Raw genomic sequence first — 16,824 nt, 5'->3', positions numbered from 1 at the left:
ACGGGATTTGATTTTAAGGAAAGCATAAGACGTCCATAAGGTATGTAAAGCTTCCCACTTCTTCGTTTGGCATGTCCTAGTATGTTAGGTGAATATTGGAACCTCCGGAGCATTTCTGCTCCTCGAAACCCGATCTACAAAACGACTACTATTCATTCAATTCAATTGAAGCCTGAAGGCCCTGTTTTGGCTAGAATGCACTCAAATGTCCGAAACCTATCGAAATGCGATCGGGTCACTTTGAAATCATTATGTATGATCTTTAGCCTCTAAATGTTCGTAAATTATGTTCGCCACCTCAATTTGACTCGAGGTGGGCCCGCTAACCCCGAGACGCCCTATTTGTCCTATTGGGCTCCCTTTTTGGATGAACTTCGATATGAGATCTTCGACCTTGAAGCTTCCCTCTATGAAATATGTTTTGACTATTATGATATGTAAGTTTCGTTTGAGCCATACGTACCACTTTGGAAACAATTTGTGAGATAAACTTTCGTATGAACTAATCATTCGACTATTTTGGTTTATGAAATGACTTATGAGATTATTAAGTTTTGAAAGGCTATTTTGAAATATAAATTGCATTTGTTTGCTCACGACTCCGCTCGTGCCTTATTTTGACTTCGTTCACCGGTTCCCGGGCCGGTTATGATTCGTGCGCCCTATGATAATTCGGTCGTATGCTGTGTTACGGTTCCCGAGGCCTCGCCATAGGGTCGGGTTCCGTTTGGAGTTATGCTGTGATATGGCTAGTGATGCGATACGCTCACTTATGTTTGTGTTCGGGGATGTACGGAGATTCGAAACCTTCTGGTGTTATGCTGTGTGTGGCGCCAGCGTTGGAGTGGCGACCACGTTCTCGAGCGTTTGCATGATTTCGTTTGCATTATGTATATGTATATGATTTGATACGAATTTTGACATACTGATTGGTACTTCCCTTTTGATATCCGGTTTGCTTTCAGTTTTGGCTCATATTTCTGTACTCCGTGCTTTACATACTCAGTACATATTTCGTACTGACCCCCTTTCTTCGGGGGCTGCGTTTCATGCCCGCAGGTACAGATATTGGTGATCCTCCACTGTAGGCTTCACTCTCTGCTCTTTCGGAGTACTCCTTCTTGACTCGGAGTCCACTTTTGGTATAGTCTTCTTTTGCTATGTATATATTCTGTACATTTGACTATTTGGGTACGGCGGGGCCCTGTCTCGCCATATGTCTTTGTTTTGAACTCGTAGAGGCCTGTAGTCATATATGTGGGGCGAGGGTCCTATGTATGTTTGTTTGATTTTGTTTTCTGGTCTTACAGCGGTCAGTTTGTTATGATGGCCCTAAATGGCCCTTATGCTTATATTTGCACTTATGACCGGCGATGTCTATTCCGCCGCTCCGTTAGGATTCGATATGACATTTTGATTTGTCCGACCGCTTAAGACATATTTTGATATAACCTATGTTGATATGACTTTTATGAAATTCTGTAATACGTTCGGATTTGGTAAATGAATATGTGATTTGGTCTGGGTACCCAGGTAGGGTGCCAGTCGCGGCCCACGGGGCTGGGTCGTGACAATATGCATGGTGGCCTCGGGGACAGATAACACGCCGAGGAACTGATGGACAGTGCCAATGAATGCGCACGATAACATAGGCACGTGGCTGCCACTCCTGCCTTTGGCGCCACAACACATCTAACTTCCAGAAGTTTTTCTCCGATCTCCGTCACACATCACTACATAACCACGGTACCCGGGGATGGATAGATAACACAGCACCCCGAGCCCGGACACATCATACTTGGTAACATAACCTCGGTAACCGGGGACGGACATATAACACAGTACCCCGGAACCGGACACATCATACTTCGGAATTCATATATGGAACCCGGCCCCCAACAGAGGACCCGGCGAACCATCCGCACGATACATACCAGCCCGGGACTCGGTGAAGGAAATCATAACATATGCACGAGCAGAGTCGTGAAGAATCAAATGCGCATAACTCAAGCTCAATAAGTTAATCAAACGTATTCTCAGAATGTCCATACAGATTACTTATTACCGATTACTTATAGATTATTCAAACATATTCTCAGAAGATGCATAACAGATTCCTTATTACAGAATACTTTATGTCAAATTACTCTTAACAGAATATTTCTATCAAGGTACTTATCGCTTTTACTCAATCAGAATACATGTTCCAAATTGCTTGCATCGGATTTCCTCTAACCGGCTACTTAGGTCCGAATACATATATCCAAAGGATTATGACAAAATGCCTATCGACATGTGAAGATCCAGAACAAGTTTCGGGTCAATCGGAGTTAGTATACAAAAGTTACGAGCGTTCGAAGTACAAAACGCTCTCCAATCATTTCAGAAGCTTTTCTTGGAAAACTAAAGTCGTAATCAGGTTAACTACCCTTTTAGACATGATTATGGATCAAACCAAATAGAACCTTTGGAATCATACGTACGTCGGAATACTTAAGTCAGAATAAATATATCAAAAGGGTTATGCCAGGATACTTAATTCAACCTACTTATGTCGGAATATTCAGGTCAGAGTCCATACTTGTATCTGAATTTCTCATATCGGAACACTTATGCCAAATACTTACGTCAGAACATTTGTGTCGGCACGATTAGTCCAGAATGTTTATATCAAAAATACTTAAATCACGATTCACCTATCAGACTCATTTGACACTTAAGTTAGGGAAAACATACAGATCACAAACAGACTTCGAATTACAGAATGGAATAACCTCAAGATACATATCAGATCATATCCTACATGGCTCTAGGGCATGCCAAGGAAAGAAAGGTAAGCCTCACATACCTGGGCGACGACCAACTGGTTGTGCTTACGCATCCAACTTGTTTTCTTACACGCAAGAGGGTTCATCCATCTTGTCAATCTACGTCCAAAAGGATTCATTCATTCGTTAGACTCGTTGTCACATACTTGCCTTAACCTTTCAAACACGTTTTCTTCTGTTCTGCCGGAATTTCGGCAGCATCTCCTCTGTAAATGTACCAATCCCGAGAATAAGGCTCAGCCCCAAATCAACAACAACCATCCGGGAATTTAACCCGGCCAAACCAACAAAGATACTAACACACCAATAAGAGGTTCAAAACACATTTTCACATTAGCGATTCCTACACAATTCAACATCATAATCTTATACTTAATTCGACTACTTACACTCAAACCAACATCATCGTTCATACATTCCATTTCTAATCCGAACCCAATCGAAACAATATTCCAGACCCTTTAAACAATTCACACGATATTACAAACAACTCAACCAACACCCCGACCTACCCGAATTCATCCCCAAACCCGAGAACAACACTAAACACATTCTTTCCTCCCAAATTCACACATTATGTTACAATACATTCATTTAAAACTTCATTTCGTAATTTCAAGAAACCGCATCACGACTATATTACAATCACATTAGCTTCCAAATCAGCCCGCATAATTAAAATCTTAACTTGGATTATCAAAACTTCATTTTCCATCATAGAACTCACAACGACGACAACCAAAATACTAACAACAATTTATTCATTCCCAACTACACAAAAGGGGACCATACGGCCAACCCCCAACAATTCCATATTTCATGAATTTCTTCCAATTCCATATACTACAATACGCATGAATCCTTCATAACAACAATTTTAATACGAAGTAAAATTTGCTTATTCTTTCTATTCCAAAACAGCCCATACACACGGCTACACACACCAATACACACATGTTTCACAAATTTCACTCATTTCTACATACTACAATACTTCAACAATATTCATAACACATAAAAGAGGGTTAGTTCTTTACCTTCATTCTTCATCTTCTCCACTTGGTTATGACTCATGAACCATCCATATAAGTATTCTACTTGCTCCACCAACTCCACCTTGTTGACAAGCATCTTCCCCATAGCAAGAAACTAGAAGAAAACAACCCTCCATGATCAAATTTGAGGGGCTGGTTTCGGCCAGCCCCTAGCCGAACTCACCTCTCTCTCTTTCTTTTATTTTTGTTCATCTTTATCTTGTCTTGAATTAGAAAGGCAGTCACATATATATAGTTATAATTTCAAGCATGTGAGTGGCACATGCCCCTCTCTAGAAATTCCCTTTAATTTCTTGAAATTTTCCTAGCATAAAAGATGAACCAAAGTCTTGCCATGTTCACCTTGGCCCATATAGTTTCCATCACATGGCCAATGTGGCCCTTTTGAACTTTCATAAAATTTTTGTGAAATTCCCGTTCCGTCCCTCGACTTTTCTCAATATGACCATTTTACCCCTAGCCTTCCACATTGTTTCCATTGGTCATTTTGCAAATTTCTCCTCTTGCCCCTAGGCTCTCACATTATTTTCATACTAATAATGGTCATAAATAGTATTCTTAACGACTTGTGCATTAATGAAATATTTGAAATTGGTTTCGCCCTTAACTTTCCGCGACGACTTTAAAATATTCCAACGTCCAAAATACGGGCTATAACAGTTTTTCTCCTCTCAAAGTTTCTTGAATCTTCTTATGTTAAAGATGAATTTATCATCTTTTCTTTACATATATTAAACTCCCATATGGGCCTTGGCCCATTAAAGTGGACGGCCACACTTGGCCCTTGTGCCTGAAGCCCATTTTTTTTTTTTTGTGCTTTTGTAATTCATGAAAAATTATTCTCCAAATTTCAAATTTGCCCTTAGCCTTCCTCCGTATTTCTATGAATCATCTTGCGAATTTTTCTTTTTACCCCTAGCCTTTCTTAATATTTCCACATCAAAATTTTCTTAAGCAACTTGTGTGCTAAAAAAAAATCAAAATATAACCTCGTCCTTAACTTCCCGCGATTATCTTGAATTATCTGAATGTACAAAATGCGGGATATAACACAAACGATGTCCTTCGCTTTCTTCGGATCAAGCACTCCTCCGGTTCCAAAAGAAAGTCTTCATACTCGTGCTTGTTTCTTTCTTCCCTCGGTCTCTGGTCTCACCGGTCTAGCATATATCCGATTTTTACCGTATACACACTCAAAGGAGGTTGCTAACAAAGGCAAGGTTAACTAGATTGCATATTCTTATGTATACTAACCACTGCTGCTTCTGTGATGCTACAAAAGAGGAGACACAATTGCATTTGTTTTTTGAATATGGATGGAGTACAGATTTGAAGAAGAAGCTGGACAACTGGTGGGGCCTCAGTACACAAAGAAAGGGTGTAGCTCAGTGTTTAAGATGGATTAAAGGAATACAGCGACATCAATTCAGGAAGGAAATAACCACTACAAGTTTGGGGCCACTGATTTAACATACCTGGGAAGTGAGGAATGGGCAGCAATTTAAAGTTGAGCATGTAAAAGGATCAAAAAAGGCTACTAGATGTAGAGGTTTACTTCAAAATATTTGCTACTAGTTGGGCTTTTGCTCTGTTGGAGGCTTGAGAGGTGACACACCCTTCCTAAGGTGGTGTCATTTCTTTTGTGCTGTTTACGTGTAATTATTTTTATTTGTCTATGGTAATATTTCACATTTATTACCAAAAAAGGAATTACTGTGTGTTCTCACTCTTGATGAACTTCAGAATTAAATTGGAAAATATTGGGAAACTACTAAACATATGGACCCTGACTTCTCTGCATCGACAATGCAGCATTATGATGTTCAGGGATCTCACCAAGAAGATTCTGTCCGATGAGGTGCATCTTTCATTAAGCAAATCACGAGTTGCACTGATGAATTATTCAAAGTACATTATCCAGTGGAAATGAATTTTATTTGAAGAAATGTTTACAAAATAAATTAATCATAAAGTATATTAGCAAGGGTAAATTAGTCCAATCATATTTTTTTATATTAAAAATAAATATGTTAAAAGAATTGTTATAGAAAAATTAAAATAAAAAAGATAAACGTAATATTCTAAATCGCAGAAGAGATTAGTGTTATTAAACCTAACCTTAGGAGAGAGCTCTGAAATTATCCTTAAAATTTAAGCATCCGATTCATTAGAATGGGCTTGTATTTGCATCAACTCAAGAAAAAATTCCTAATGCAAGCAGGAGAGACCAAGAAGAAGACGGAACCATATCTAATTGGCCAGTCAGCACCACGTGTGATGTGAAGGATTATATTCTTAAGTTCCTAATGTCATTTTTCACTCGACATATAGATCCATATTTCTAGCATAGAATATTGGATATGTTTAGTCAAGGCATGTAAGCCAATTTCTTTCTTCTTATTCAATTCCATTACCTCCCATGTGCAAAATTAGCCCTTTTCTAGTAATTTGTCTTTTTGTAAGAAAAAACTACTTAACTACCCCGGTATCTGGATCCCCTCAAATTAATTATTAAGCCATCTATTTAGAATAATAAAAGTTCTGAAGATTTGTTAGGGACGATTTAATGCAATTGGTTTGAAAATAGTAACTCTTGCCAAACATTTTATATGTTTTTAGATATTATGAATCGGTCCCGCATTACCAATATATGTTTCTCTTTGATTTGACAAAGAAAACTGCTTTAATAAACTTTCTACAATATTCTTCTTGAGATAAATCTTGTTGTTAGTATTAGTTACGGAAAATGTATATAAGCACAGAAATTATTTGCAGCGTATTGTTTTCTTTTAAGATATTCCAGAATTTATTGTCTTTAATTTCAATTATTTCTTCTTTATTTTTTTATTTTGTTTCATCTTTAATTTCAATAAGCTTTATAAAATTTTGAAAGAATAAGACTTCTGACCATCTCTCACCCCTCACCGAAAACATTTTTATTATAGACTTTGTGTTTCCAAACCACTTGAGTGATTTGACATTTTACAACAACCTGTTCAATGATCCCATAAATTAGGGGATAAAGAATTTGTGTACCTAATGTTGACCCAAAATTTACGTAAACATAAGTTTCTGCTACCATTTATTTTTTTGTATTATTTTTTATTTTTTGTGGCTGACGAACAATTTCTTTTCACTCATCTTTGTTAGTACTTGTCTTTTTTTCCGTTTTTGTCCTTTGAGTTCCGCCTAATGCCTTATGTGAGGAAAATAATGGGCTTAAAATGGTAGTTGGGAATTTATGAAATAAAAATGCAGTAATAACATATGAATGGACAAAAGGTGCCGTTGGTACAAAACAAAAGAATGACATTTCCAACTGCTCCAACCTACCTCAGATTAGGATGTTAAATAGATATGAAACTCTAGTCCTCGTATCGTCCACCTAGACACAAGAATTCAAATAGTATATCTATCAATTGTCTTTACCTCGAGGTTTGATAATATTAATTATGTTTTGCATTTCATTGGTTCTTACTATTTGGCACCATCCTTTTGTATTATGGTATAGAATCGTGATACTCTATACCATCTGGTAGATGATTTTCAAAAAACAAGGACAAGATAAGATTTAGATTAAATGATGGCGTAGGTTTCGACTGACGATATCATGCGTTTAGTAGTTGGGGGGATTTCTTGAAATACAAGGATTCACCCATGTCCCCCTTCACTTTATCCGTTTCGTTTACTTTAATAAAAGATAATTCCAGTACCAGGACCATGAGAATCCTTTTTTTATTTTATTATCAATTTTTTTTTTTGGGAGTAATTTAATCCATCCACAATTGACCATATCTTCTTTTCTCTATGCGTGCTAACTGTATTGTCGATATTAATTGTTACTTAATTTTTAGGACGACTCTACAATAAGCATTTTTTCTTGAAGCTAAAAGACCACCAAGTAATCCAGTCGCCAAATTTATTGATCAAAATTCGACAGTGAGTGCAGATTGGATCTACAATGTTATAGGTGTCCAATGAAAGCATAAAACTATCTGATGTCATCTCTGAATTTATACAACATTCCAAGATGAACTCACATTAGACGGTTAAATTTTTCATTCATAATAGTAGATTTACTCCAAGAAGGTTCCAAATAATCAGTCACCACATTTTTAAGCTACAAGGACTCTTGTTTCCAGTAGCGCACAAGCAAGGCCATTAGAAACACAAAAATGGCAGGCCTCTTTAATTGTCGTAGCTTATGCCACTATATTAGTTGACATGTGAATCTCCTTAATTTGGCATATATCAAATCATCAGCTTGATTTCTAAGGCAGAACCCATTTGAACTTCTATTTAGATTTGGTCTACTAGCTCCATTTGTTTTACATTAATGTTACATTGTAACAGAAGTGTTCTAATGGGAATCCGTTTGAAATTGGGTAATTGGGGTAATCTGTCAAAATAGGGGTAAATGTGTTAAACTTTGTAGACGGCAGGGATGTTTTTGTTCATAATCACTAACGGAGGATAAAATTGACTAATAAAACAAAATAGAGGGGTATTTTTGACCTTTTCCCTTCTTTAATTGTCCATCCAAACGACGCCTCATGATCAATTAACCTTTGTCTCATTAGTAGCATAAGTATTCACTCTTATCATCATCCATTTGGATTTAAGTGATACATATTAACAATAATGTTTACAGAATCATTACTATAGTTTGACATATTGCAACAGGTCATTTACTGTATTTTCTAGATCACCTATCCTTGATTGTAGAGAAGTTTTCGTTTTCAAGTACTTAAATAGTATAAAAACTCTTTTCCACGTCCGTGTATAGAAATTTTAGCCAAAATAATGAGAAAATAACCCCAAATGATATACAAAATTTCGCAGCAGAGTGGAGAGCATTAAAATTAAAATTAATAGCGTAGAAAGGTTTACAAATAAGAAGTCTAGAGGACTGAAAAACAGAATCCATTCCTCGAAAAGGAAGAAACAAAATAACCAAAAACACATCTATTCAGCCGCAGCTTCAATACCTTCTATCAAGCTACTTTGCTGGTTTACAGTCGCAAGTTTCATTCAGCTTTCCTACTACGTCCCATGTGTAGTAGGAAAGCTATATAGCTGAATACAAACTGGACACAAACCAGACTCCAATCTTTCGCTAGCACTCTAATGTACATCCCAGATGAAATAACAAACACAGATTTGAAAGTAATAGCATTGCTCCTCCCATTTCCACCAGAGTGCTGCAGCTCCGATGGGCTGTTCCGTATAAAAAGACCGGAATCCAGCTCTACCCTATATAGCCTTAATTAGAGAAGCTGTAAAAACCTACTGCTCTCGTATGCCTATACATACCAAATAGAAGAAATGCAGTAGCAAAATTGTCAGAAACCCAGGGCCAAGCACCCACAGCGTCAGTTACTGTTTCCTTTAGACATGTATACCATTTCCATTGCAACAAATGCCATCTAATGATCCATTAGCGAGCTTTGTCCCATTGACATATCGATGCGATTTTAGTCCTGATGTACCATTGCTCAACCCCCATGTTTTGGGAACACCCTTCTTCAACAAAGTTTCGAGCTGCCCAGTTGCTGCGGCTATAAGCCCTGTTTAGGAGAATAAAAACGAGATTATAAAAGGACTAACACAAATTCATGAAATGCCAGACATATCTATAAGCCCAGGATCCAAATGAATTCATTTATTTCGCTCGTGATCCTTAGATATCTGAAGCAGGAGAAATACCTAGGAACAGGGCAGAAGGTTTTCCTGGCCTTGATTTAAATTCTGGATGAAATTGCACTCCGATGAAGTAGGGATGTTTCCGCAGCTCAACAATCTGTACAGGAAGCATCACACACTAGATAAATCAACCACAGCAACATAACTAGCTAGCATGATTGCTTAATTTAATGGTTTAAGAGGTTAACCTCCATGCGGTGACCACTTTCATCTTTGCCAGTGAAAGAAAGACCAGCATCTTCAAGTTGCTGCACCATGTCAGGGTTCACCTAAACAGCAGCGTGAGACAGCTCTTTAGTCTTGGAAGTCAATATAAAAGTGTGGTCCACATGTAATTGTACAAGGCCACATAACATTGTAGTAGCTTAACAAAGTTCCAAACAGGAAAAGTGCCGTACCTCATATCTGTGTCGGTGCCTCTCATCTACAAAGCTCTGGTTTCCATATCTGAAACAAGATATCATTTATTCAGTTGGAGATTGGAAAAGGTAAAATTCCACCATATATGGTTTAGATAAAATATAGTATAGTGAATAATTGATGCTGATCCTCCCCACCCCACCTCCATCCACAACAGAATAATTCAAGAATGGAAGAAAAGAAACAACTTCCTAGCAGACAGATCCATAAGAAATATATGAATAATGCATTGGTAGATGCTTAACTTGACAACGAGTTTAAGGACGATTCGAAACAAGACCATTCAAAAAAACAGGTACATTAAAAAGAGGGATTTACCAAATACAAATGATCAATAATTCTATTCCGTCTAGAAGACAACATAGATCTTAATACCACCAAAGGAATAGACACAAGCGTCAGTAAGTTAAGATTCTTTGTGGTACTATCTTATCCTGCTTTTGCACTATCAGCTTAAATGGTTGTGAATCTAGACTTCCCTCATGTCAATTAGAATTCCTCGGCAGTTCCACATATCATCCTGTGGAATGAGTAGAGGGGAAAGAAAGTGCTTACAATTTTGCAGATTTACAATCGGCAACTTCAATATATGTTCTCCTAGATCCAAGACGCATCGTACCACCCATATGAGTTTTTGAACCCTGTGATCATGGAACACAGATTAGAACTGTGAACTAGTAAAACAAAACTAAAAACACAGGACAATCACGAGGGACAAAGAAGATAAAGGGAAAGTAATCTTAACCTCCGGCATAAAAATAACACATGGATTCTGAGTGTTGGGATCAAATTCTGTACTGTTTGCGTCTAGCAATCCAAGAAGGGATCGAGCAAACTCAATAACAGCAATTTGCATTCCTAGACATATACCAAGGAAAGGAATCCTGTTTTCACGGGCATATCTAGCAGCGAGGATTTTACCCTCCACACCTCTGTCACCAAATCCCCCAGGGACTAGGATAGCATTTGCCCCCTGTAAAATGAAGACTTGTCCAACAAGTCAGAACCAATAAAATTGAAGAAAGGGGGTATAAGAAGAGTCGAATTTGGCCGATATCATGTTGCAGAGTAACACTATACAAACCTTCAACAACTTCCAAGCACTTCTATAATTCTCAGGATTCTGCAAGTATAAATACCAGTCAGATTAGAAACAAGCAAGAAATAAAAGCAATTGAACAGCGGAAGCAAAATACCTCTCTGGAAGTTTCATCCTCAAGGTCACTGGCTGCAATCCAATCTATACAAAGTTTCCTGTGGCAAGCTACACAGGCATGCACAAGAGCCTACACAAATAACTCACGAAGTTTAAGATATTGACAACAAAAAGTAGAAATAATATATCGACAGGTTGTTCTTAGATATATTATTAAGATAAAATAAAGATGAAAATAAATTGGCTTAAATGACACAATAGCAACCAATAACAAAAGAAGGAGGTCAAAATGAGATGGAGCATCAGAGGCAACATTATTCTCCATTTTCCAAGTCTAGCAGAGGAATCTAAGTCATTGATAAAACTGCTAGGGGTGATGATCACTTTTCAAAATACTATATCATAGAAAATAACAATTACATGAAAATAGGTGCAAGTGAAAATACAATAAAGAAGCTTCCTCTTTATATATTTGAATAGAGTATAATCACCTTCAGTACAGAGAGGTACGCATCTGAAAGCCCTGTGTACTTTCCTACCATGGCTACTCTAACCTGTAAATTCAGATGGAGAAATTTATGGAAGTTGTTATGCAAATTGAGGGACTCAACTCCAAAAAGGAATATAGAATATATATATATATATATATATATATATATATATATATATATATATATATAGCAAATTGAGGGACTCAACTCCAAAAAGGAATATAGAATATATATATATATATATATATATATATATTTATTTCATGGAACCTACAGGCTCGTGTAGCTTGTCACAGAGTTCAGCCCGAGATGTCCATTCTCCCAAGGCAGGTTCTCGCGCAACACTGAAAACGACATAATAAATTCATCATCATACTAGAGATGGCACAAAATCACAATGCAGAATAGTGGAGATTGAATACTCCTTGTCATCAATGTATGTAACAGAAACATACCCTATTAAGTTCAGGACTTTCAGAATTGCTTCATGCGCCTTCTGCTCCTAAGTACACAAAAGAGATTCTTTAAGGCTTACAGCAAAGATGTTATGTAGAAATAAATAAAAATAGAAGTGTGCCAAAATTACTCACTCTTAAAAGCAAAGGAACGCGCCAAATGTTTGAGACATCATAAAGAGTAATAATGCTATCTACCTGAAATAAAACGGAATATAGAACCTAAGCACCAGTAATTGAGAGTTGATGGCGTAAACAAGATTAGCTCTATAAAAATAAAGATCATATTGTCAAAATACCGGAACATGGCAAAACCGGGAAATTTTCTCCATGACATTCTCATCAAGTTCCTGAATAAAGAAACAAACTTCAAAAACTGAACTTGATAACAATAAAGATATACGTGGACCAACAGAGGAGGAGGAGGAGAGAGAGACCATTGTGCTCCGGCATGCTAAAATGTTGGGAGTCAATCCCAGGCTTCTCAAACCTCTAACACTGTGCTGAGTAGGTTTTGTTTTCTGAATTTCGAAAATAAAAAAGTAGTCAATAAGAGTGATTACTATAATAGAAGATATCCCCATGGCCCATAAATAAATTTACGGTAAGTTACCTGCTCACCAACTACACTCAAAACAGGCACAAGACTGACATGTATCAAGCAAAAATTACCAGCACCTAACAAGCAAAAGTTGATGAAAACATGTTAGTTGCACTTACTTTTAAAAGGTAGATTTGCACATGATAGAGCATAACTGACAATTACATCATTTGATTGTCCAAAATCAAGTTTAGATGTGTAAACCTTACCTACACGATATGAGAACTGTCCTAATGCTTCAATAAATGGCATTGATTCAATATCTCCTGCATTAAGGGACAAATTACTTTTAAGAAAACACGTATCATTTACAAATTATCCTGCTTCATCTGAAAAATCAGTTGAGTATACCTATTGTGCCACCCAGTTCTATGACACAAACATCTGGTGGACCATCCTTGCCATCAACTGGTATGACAGCCACACGTTCTATCCACTCTTGAATCGCATCTGTAATGTGAGGGACAACCTAAACAAGCGACAAGATGGTAAGAGCATAAACATTAACATTGGAAGAGATGACTGTCTAATTTTCTGGAAAGGCGGTAAAAACCTGAACAGTCTTTCCCAAATAATCCCCTCTTCTCTCCTTATTAATAACAGACTGCATAACAAAAAATAAAAAAGCACTTTCTCAGCTTAACATTTTATATCATAATCTATGAAATTCATCAAGCATACACCAATAATCAGATAGGGAATTTTCAGACGACATACCTGGTAAATTTTCCCCGTAGTTATATTGTTGTCGCAGGTCAACTTAATACCTAGAAAACGCTCGTAGTTTCCAAGGTCCAGGTCCACCTACAAGAGAAAAACAAATCTAGATATTAGTAACATAACAAACAGTTTGCACCTCTCCTGAAAGAAGTAACCATCTAAAAGCTTTAATATTTACAGGGAAAACGGGTAATAATGAAGAGCAAAAAACATACACCAAAATTTTCAACTTTGCAAAGTTGTGCACTTTAACAAGCAACAGTAACTAACGGAAAACACAACCAAAACTAGAGAGTCCAAAATAATGTAAGAAATCAGCCCACCACCTGACAACTACTTGGGGAAAAAAAGGAAAATAAAAAATTATACTAATCACAAATATGAAAAATTAATATGTAACCTCTCCACCATCATCCAAGACATACACTTCTCCATGCTCAAAAGGAGACATTGTGCCAGCATCAGTGTTCAAATAAGGATCTGAACATGAAAAAGAAACAGTAAGTAGACAGCTTATACACAATTCATTTGGATTATAACATCAAATGAACAAAACAGTAGACTTTAGTTGTTAAAAAAAATCCTTAAAAAAAAAAAAAAGGAGTATCCATTTCGTAAGAACCAAAGTTTCACCGAAAATTAAGTTACAAGAGACCATGTAAAATTGGGGGGAAAGAAAAAAGAATAGGAAAGGTTTCTGGCAAAAGAAAATCTTTAAACAAATTCGTCGCGGATACAGAGAAGGAAAAAAAAAACAGAAAACTTTTCCTTCTTAAACAAAGAATGCTTCTTGAAATTTTTCTAAGTTCACCTTTTTCTGAAAAAAGATAAAAGTTACCTGTAAGTTGACTTAAAAAACACGTTTTGCAATTTTTTTTTGTAAAGAGACCTCAAAATTTGTAAAGAAACACCAACTTGAAGTCCTTTTTCGCAAGTTTCGACCAAAAATATTCGTTAGACAAACACCATCTTAAAGTTTTCCGGTGTCTTATCGGAAGAGACAATAGTTTTTCTTTTATTTTATTACAACAACAAAAGGAAAAAAGCTTTTTTCTTCCAAAAAGTAAGAGGTTATGGCCCTTTGCCAAAAAAAAAAAAAAATTATAGCCCTTTGCAAATCTGAGTAGAGAGCACAATATATTCTTCTACCACACCATCTGTTTTAATGAAGTATAGATATTAGACAAGGGATTGACCAGAGGAACTATGAAATACAATCAAAGATTTGAAGTCATTGAATTCGCTTTCAGTTTAAAAAAAATACTTTTACATATAGTGAGTTTGGCCAAATCCTCCCACTGCAACTACACGAGGTCCACCCATGGATATAATAGCAAAAATAAAAAAAGCAGCAAAGTGCACTAAGCAGCGGTGCGGGAAAGGAACGGACCACAGGGTCTATTGTAGACAGTCTTACAGCAAGAAAGGTGTAAAATTGTTTATCTGTTGCATTCTTGATTTAGAGGAGAAGAAAGAGGCAAAAAACAGAGAAAAAAGAGTGTGGCAGAGACCAATCTTAATGCAGGTAACACGAAGACCGCAAGCCTTAAGAATAAGACCAATACTGCTTGCAGTGACTCCTTTGCCCAGCCCACTAACAACTCCACCTGTCACCAACACGTATTTCATCTTTGTGTATGCTTCACCTCTTTAAACACAAGAAGAAAAAGGAAACCATTAGCAATCAAAAAGCAATGTTTGCTCCAAATAATGCTATAACATTGTTTATGGGGTGGCAAATAAACAAAGGACGATGTGGGAAGAAACCTACCTACTAACAAGAGTCTAAGGAAAAGACTTAGCACAGGAAACTGTTTCCCAAATTAAGAATAGTATGAATCCAACCAACCTTATCCACTAAAAGGCGTTCTTTGTCATACAAGAGAGAAAAAAGGAAGAAGGTGCAAAAAGCATGAGCGAACACACACAAGAGAGAGGGGACAGGGAGAAGGGATAATATGAATGAGGGAGGAAGGGAGGGAGGAAAAGAATGGATGAGAGAATGGGGGGTGAGAAGAAGCAATGGCGGCTTTATATAGTAAAATATATGAGGGTGGAGGCTGATAGAGAAAGAAGAAAGGGATATCAAAATTCTAAAACCTCTCCAAACCCTGCCCCTCCCACCCCTTCACTTGTTTTCCTCCTTCCACTGAATAAATGAAGAAACAAATAAACAAAAAGTTACTGCATTAAAGCAGAAAAGAGAATTAATTTTTTAGAGAAATAGAGAAAATTGTTGCAAAACGTGAGAATTGAGAAAGGTTCGGATTTTCGAGCCGAGCAGAAGGAGTAGGCTAGACAAGAAAAGTGGAACTAAAATGGAGTACCCAATACTACCAATTAAAAATAAAGTTTAATTGGGGATACCAATGCGCTCGAGATTTTCACTCTCTTATTCAACTTTTTTATAATTTTTTTTTTTTAACCATATCACTCTATCCTTTTTTTTAAAAATAAATTTGGGTGGCCGGGTCAGGCCTTTTTATTAATATGAAAATCTAGTCCAAAAATTAAAAAAAAAAAAAAAAAAAGTCCAAAATGGCCCAAAACCGGGTCCATTAAAACAAAAAATGCAAAAATCAAAATAAAAGAATATACAAAAAGACAACAAATATATGTTTTGTCCAAATATCTTTTGTTGCCCTATAAACACGATCGCTTCTCTCTCTTCATTTCTTTGTCTCTCTCTAGCCTCTTCCGCTCCGGTGTTTTATATGCAGCTCAAGTGGTGTTAAAATGATGCAATCTCAGTCCTAGGCTTGAAATTCTGATCTACACCTCGTCGTTTCAGTTGAGATGACTCGCATTGTTGATGACGGTTCATGAACCATGAACCGTCATCTCCGATGAACAAGTCCTCTCCCTCTAATGATGAGTATAAGTCTAATCTGAACGGGGAACTCAATCATAACCATTTATTGTTCAATCTTGGTCTTCTTTAGCTGAGGTAGGTAATAGCTAGTCGTTATTGCTTGCTTTTGTGGTATTAGCTTCAATTCCTTCTTTGATTTGTATTGATCTGTTATTGCAAGTGTTGAATCTGTGAGCTGGAGCTTGTATTTGGTATATCTTGGACTAATCAGCTCAGGTACTCCAATCCTCTCTCCTTTATGTTGTATATGTTTCGTAATTGTAAAGGTGAGGTCTGCTTATGTGTTATATATTGATATGTCATGACATGTTTTGATGATTTGACAAACCTTACTCAAAGAACCAGAATACTACTATGTATCTCGAGGTCTGAGTCTCAGGGGAACAAATAAGGTATCTGGTCCTTAGGGGGAATACAAAGGATGTCGCTTTGTCATCATCAAAAAGGGAAAAATTGATAAGAAATGATATGTTTTGATGACATGACAAACCCTAAGGAATTCACCTGTCTGAACTTGGTTATT

General features: G+C 36.9%; 1 protein-coding gene across 3 annotated transcripts; it reads right to left on the bottom strand.

Moving 5' to 3' along the window:
* Positions 1 to 8,717: 8,717 nt before the first annotated feature.
* On the bottom strand, positions 8,718 to 15,546 carry LOC132626588 (uncharacterized). Of its 3 annotated transcripts, none has more exons than XM_060341505.1 (22): positions 15,201 to 15,546; positions 14,941 to 15,077; positions 13,830 to 13,909; positions 13,427 to 13,513; positions 13,263 to 13,313; positions 13,061 to 13,178; positions 12,919 to 12,975; positions 12,722 to 12,786; positions 12,546 to 12,629; positions 12,408 to 12,458; positions 12,244 to 12,306; positions 12,109 to 12,149; positions 11,928 to 11,997; positions 11,654 to 11,716; positions 11,203 to 11,292; positions 11,091 to 11,129; positions 10,752 to 10,979; positions 10,562 to 10,647; positions 9,985 to 10,033; positions 9,775 to 9,855; positions 9,590 to 9,683; positions 8,718 to 9,450 (listed from the first exon to the last, which is right to left on the bottom strand). In XM_060341505.1, exons 2-22 carry the CDS (start codon positions 15,056 to 15,058, stop codon positions 9,272 to 9,274), a joined length of 1,794 nt encoding a protein of 597 aa, XP_060197488.1. In that variant the 5' UTR covers positions 15,059 to 15,077; positions 15,201 to 15,546; the 3' UTR covers positions 8,718 to 9,271. The 3 variants fall into 3 exon arrangements, with proteins under 3 accessions (XP_060197488.1, XP_060197487.1, XP_060197486.1); XM_060341504.1 differs by having other exon boundaries at positions 12,109 to 12,155; positions 15,279 to 15,546; XM_060341503.1 differs by having other exon boundaries at positions 12,109 to 12,155; positions 15,201 to 15,545.
* Positions 15,547 to 16,824: the final 1,278 nt, after the last annotated feature.

Source organism: Lycium barbarum, chromosome 2 (assembly GCF_019175385.1).
Source record: "Lycium barbarum isolate Lr01 chromosome 2, ASM1917538v2, whole genome shotgun sequence".
Classification (NCBI taxonomy): Eukaryota; Viridiplantae; Streptophyta; class Magnoliopsida; order Solanales; family Solanaceae; genus Lycium; species Lycium barbarum.
Note: the sequence above shows the minus strand (reverse complement) of the source record. Positions and strands in the feature narration are given on the sequence as shown.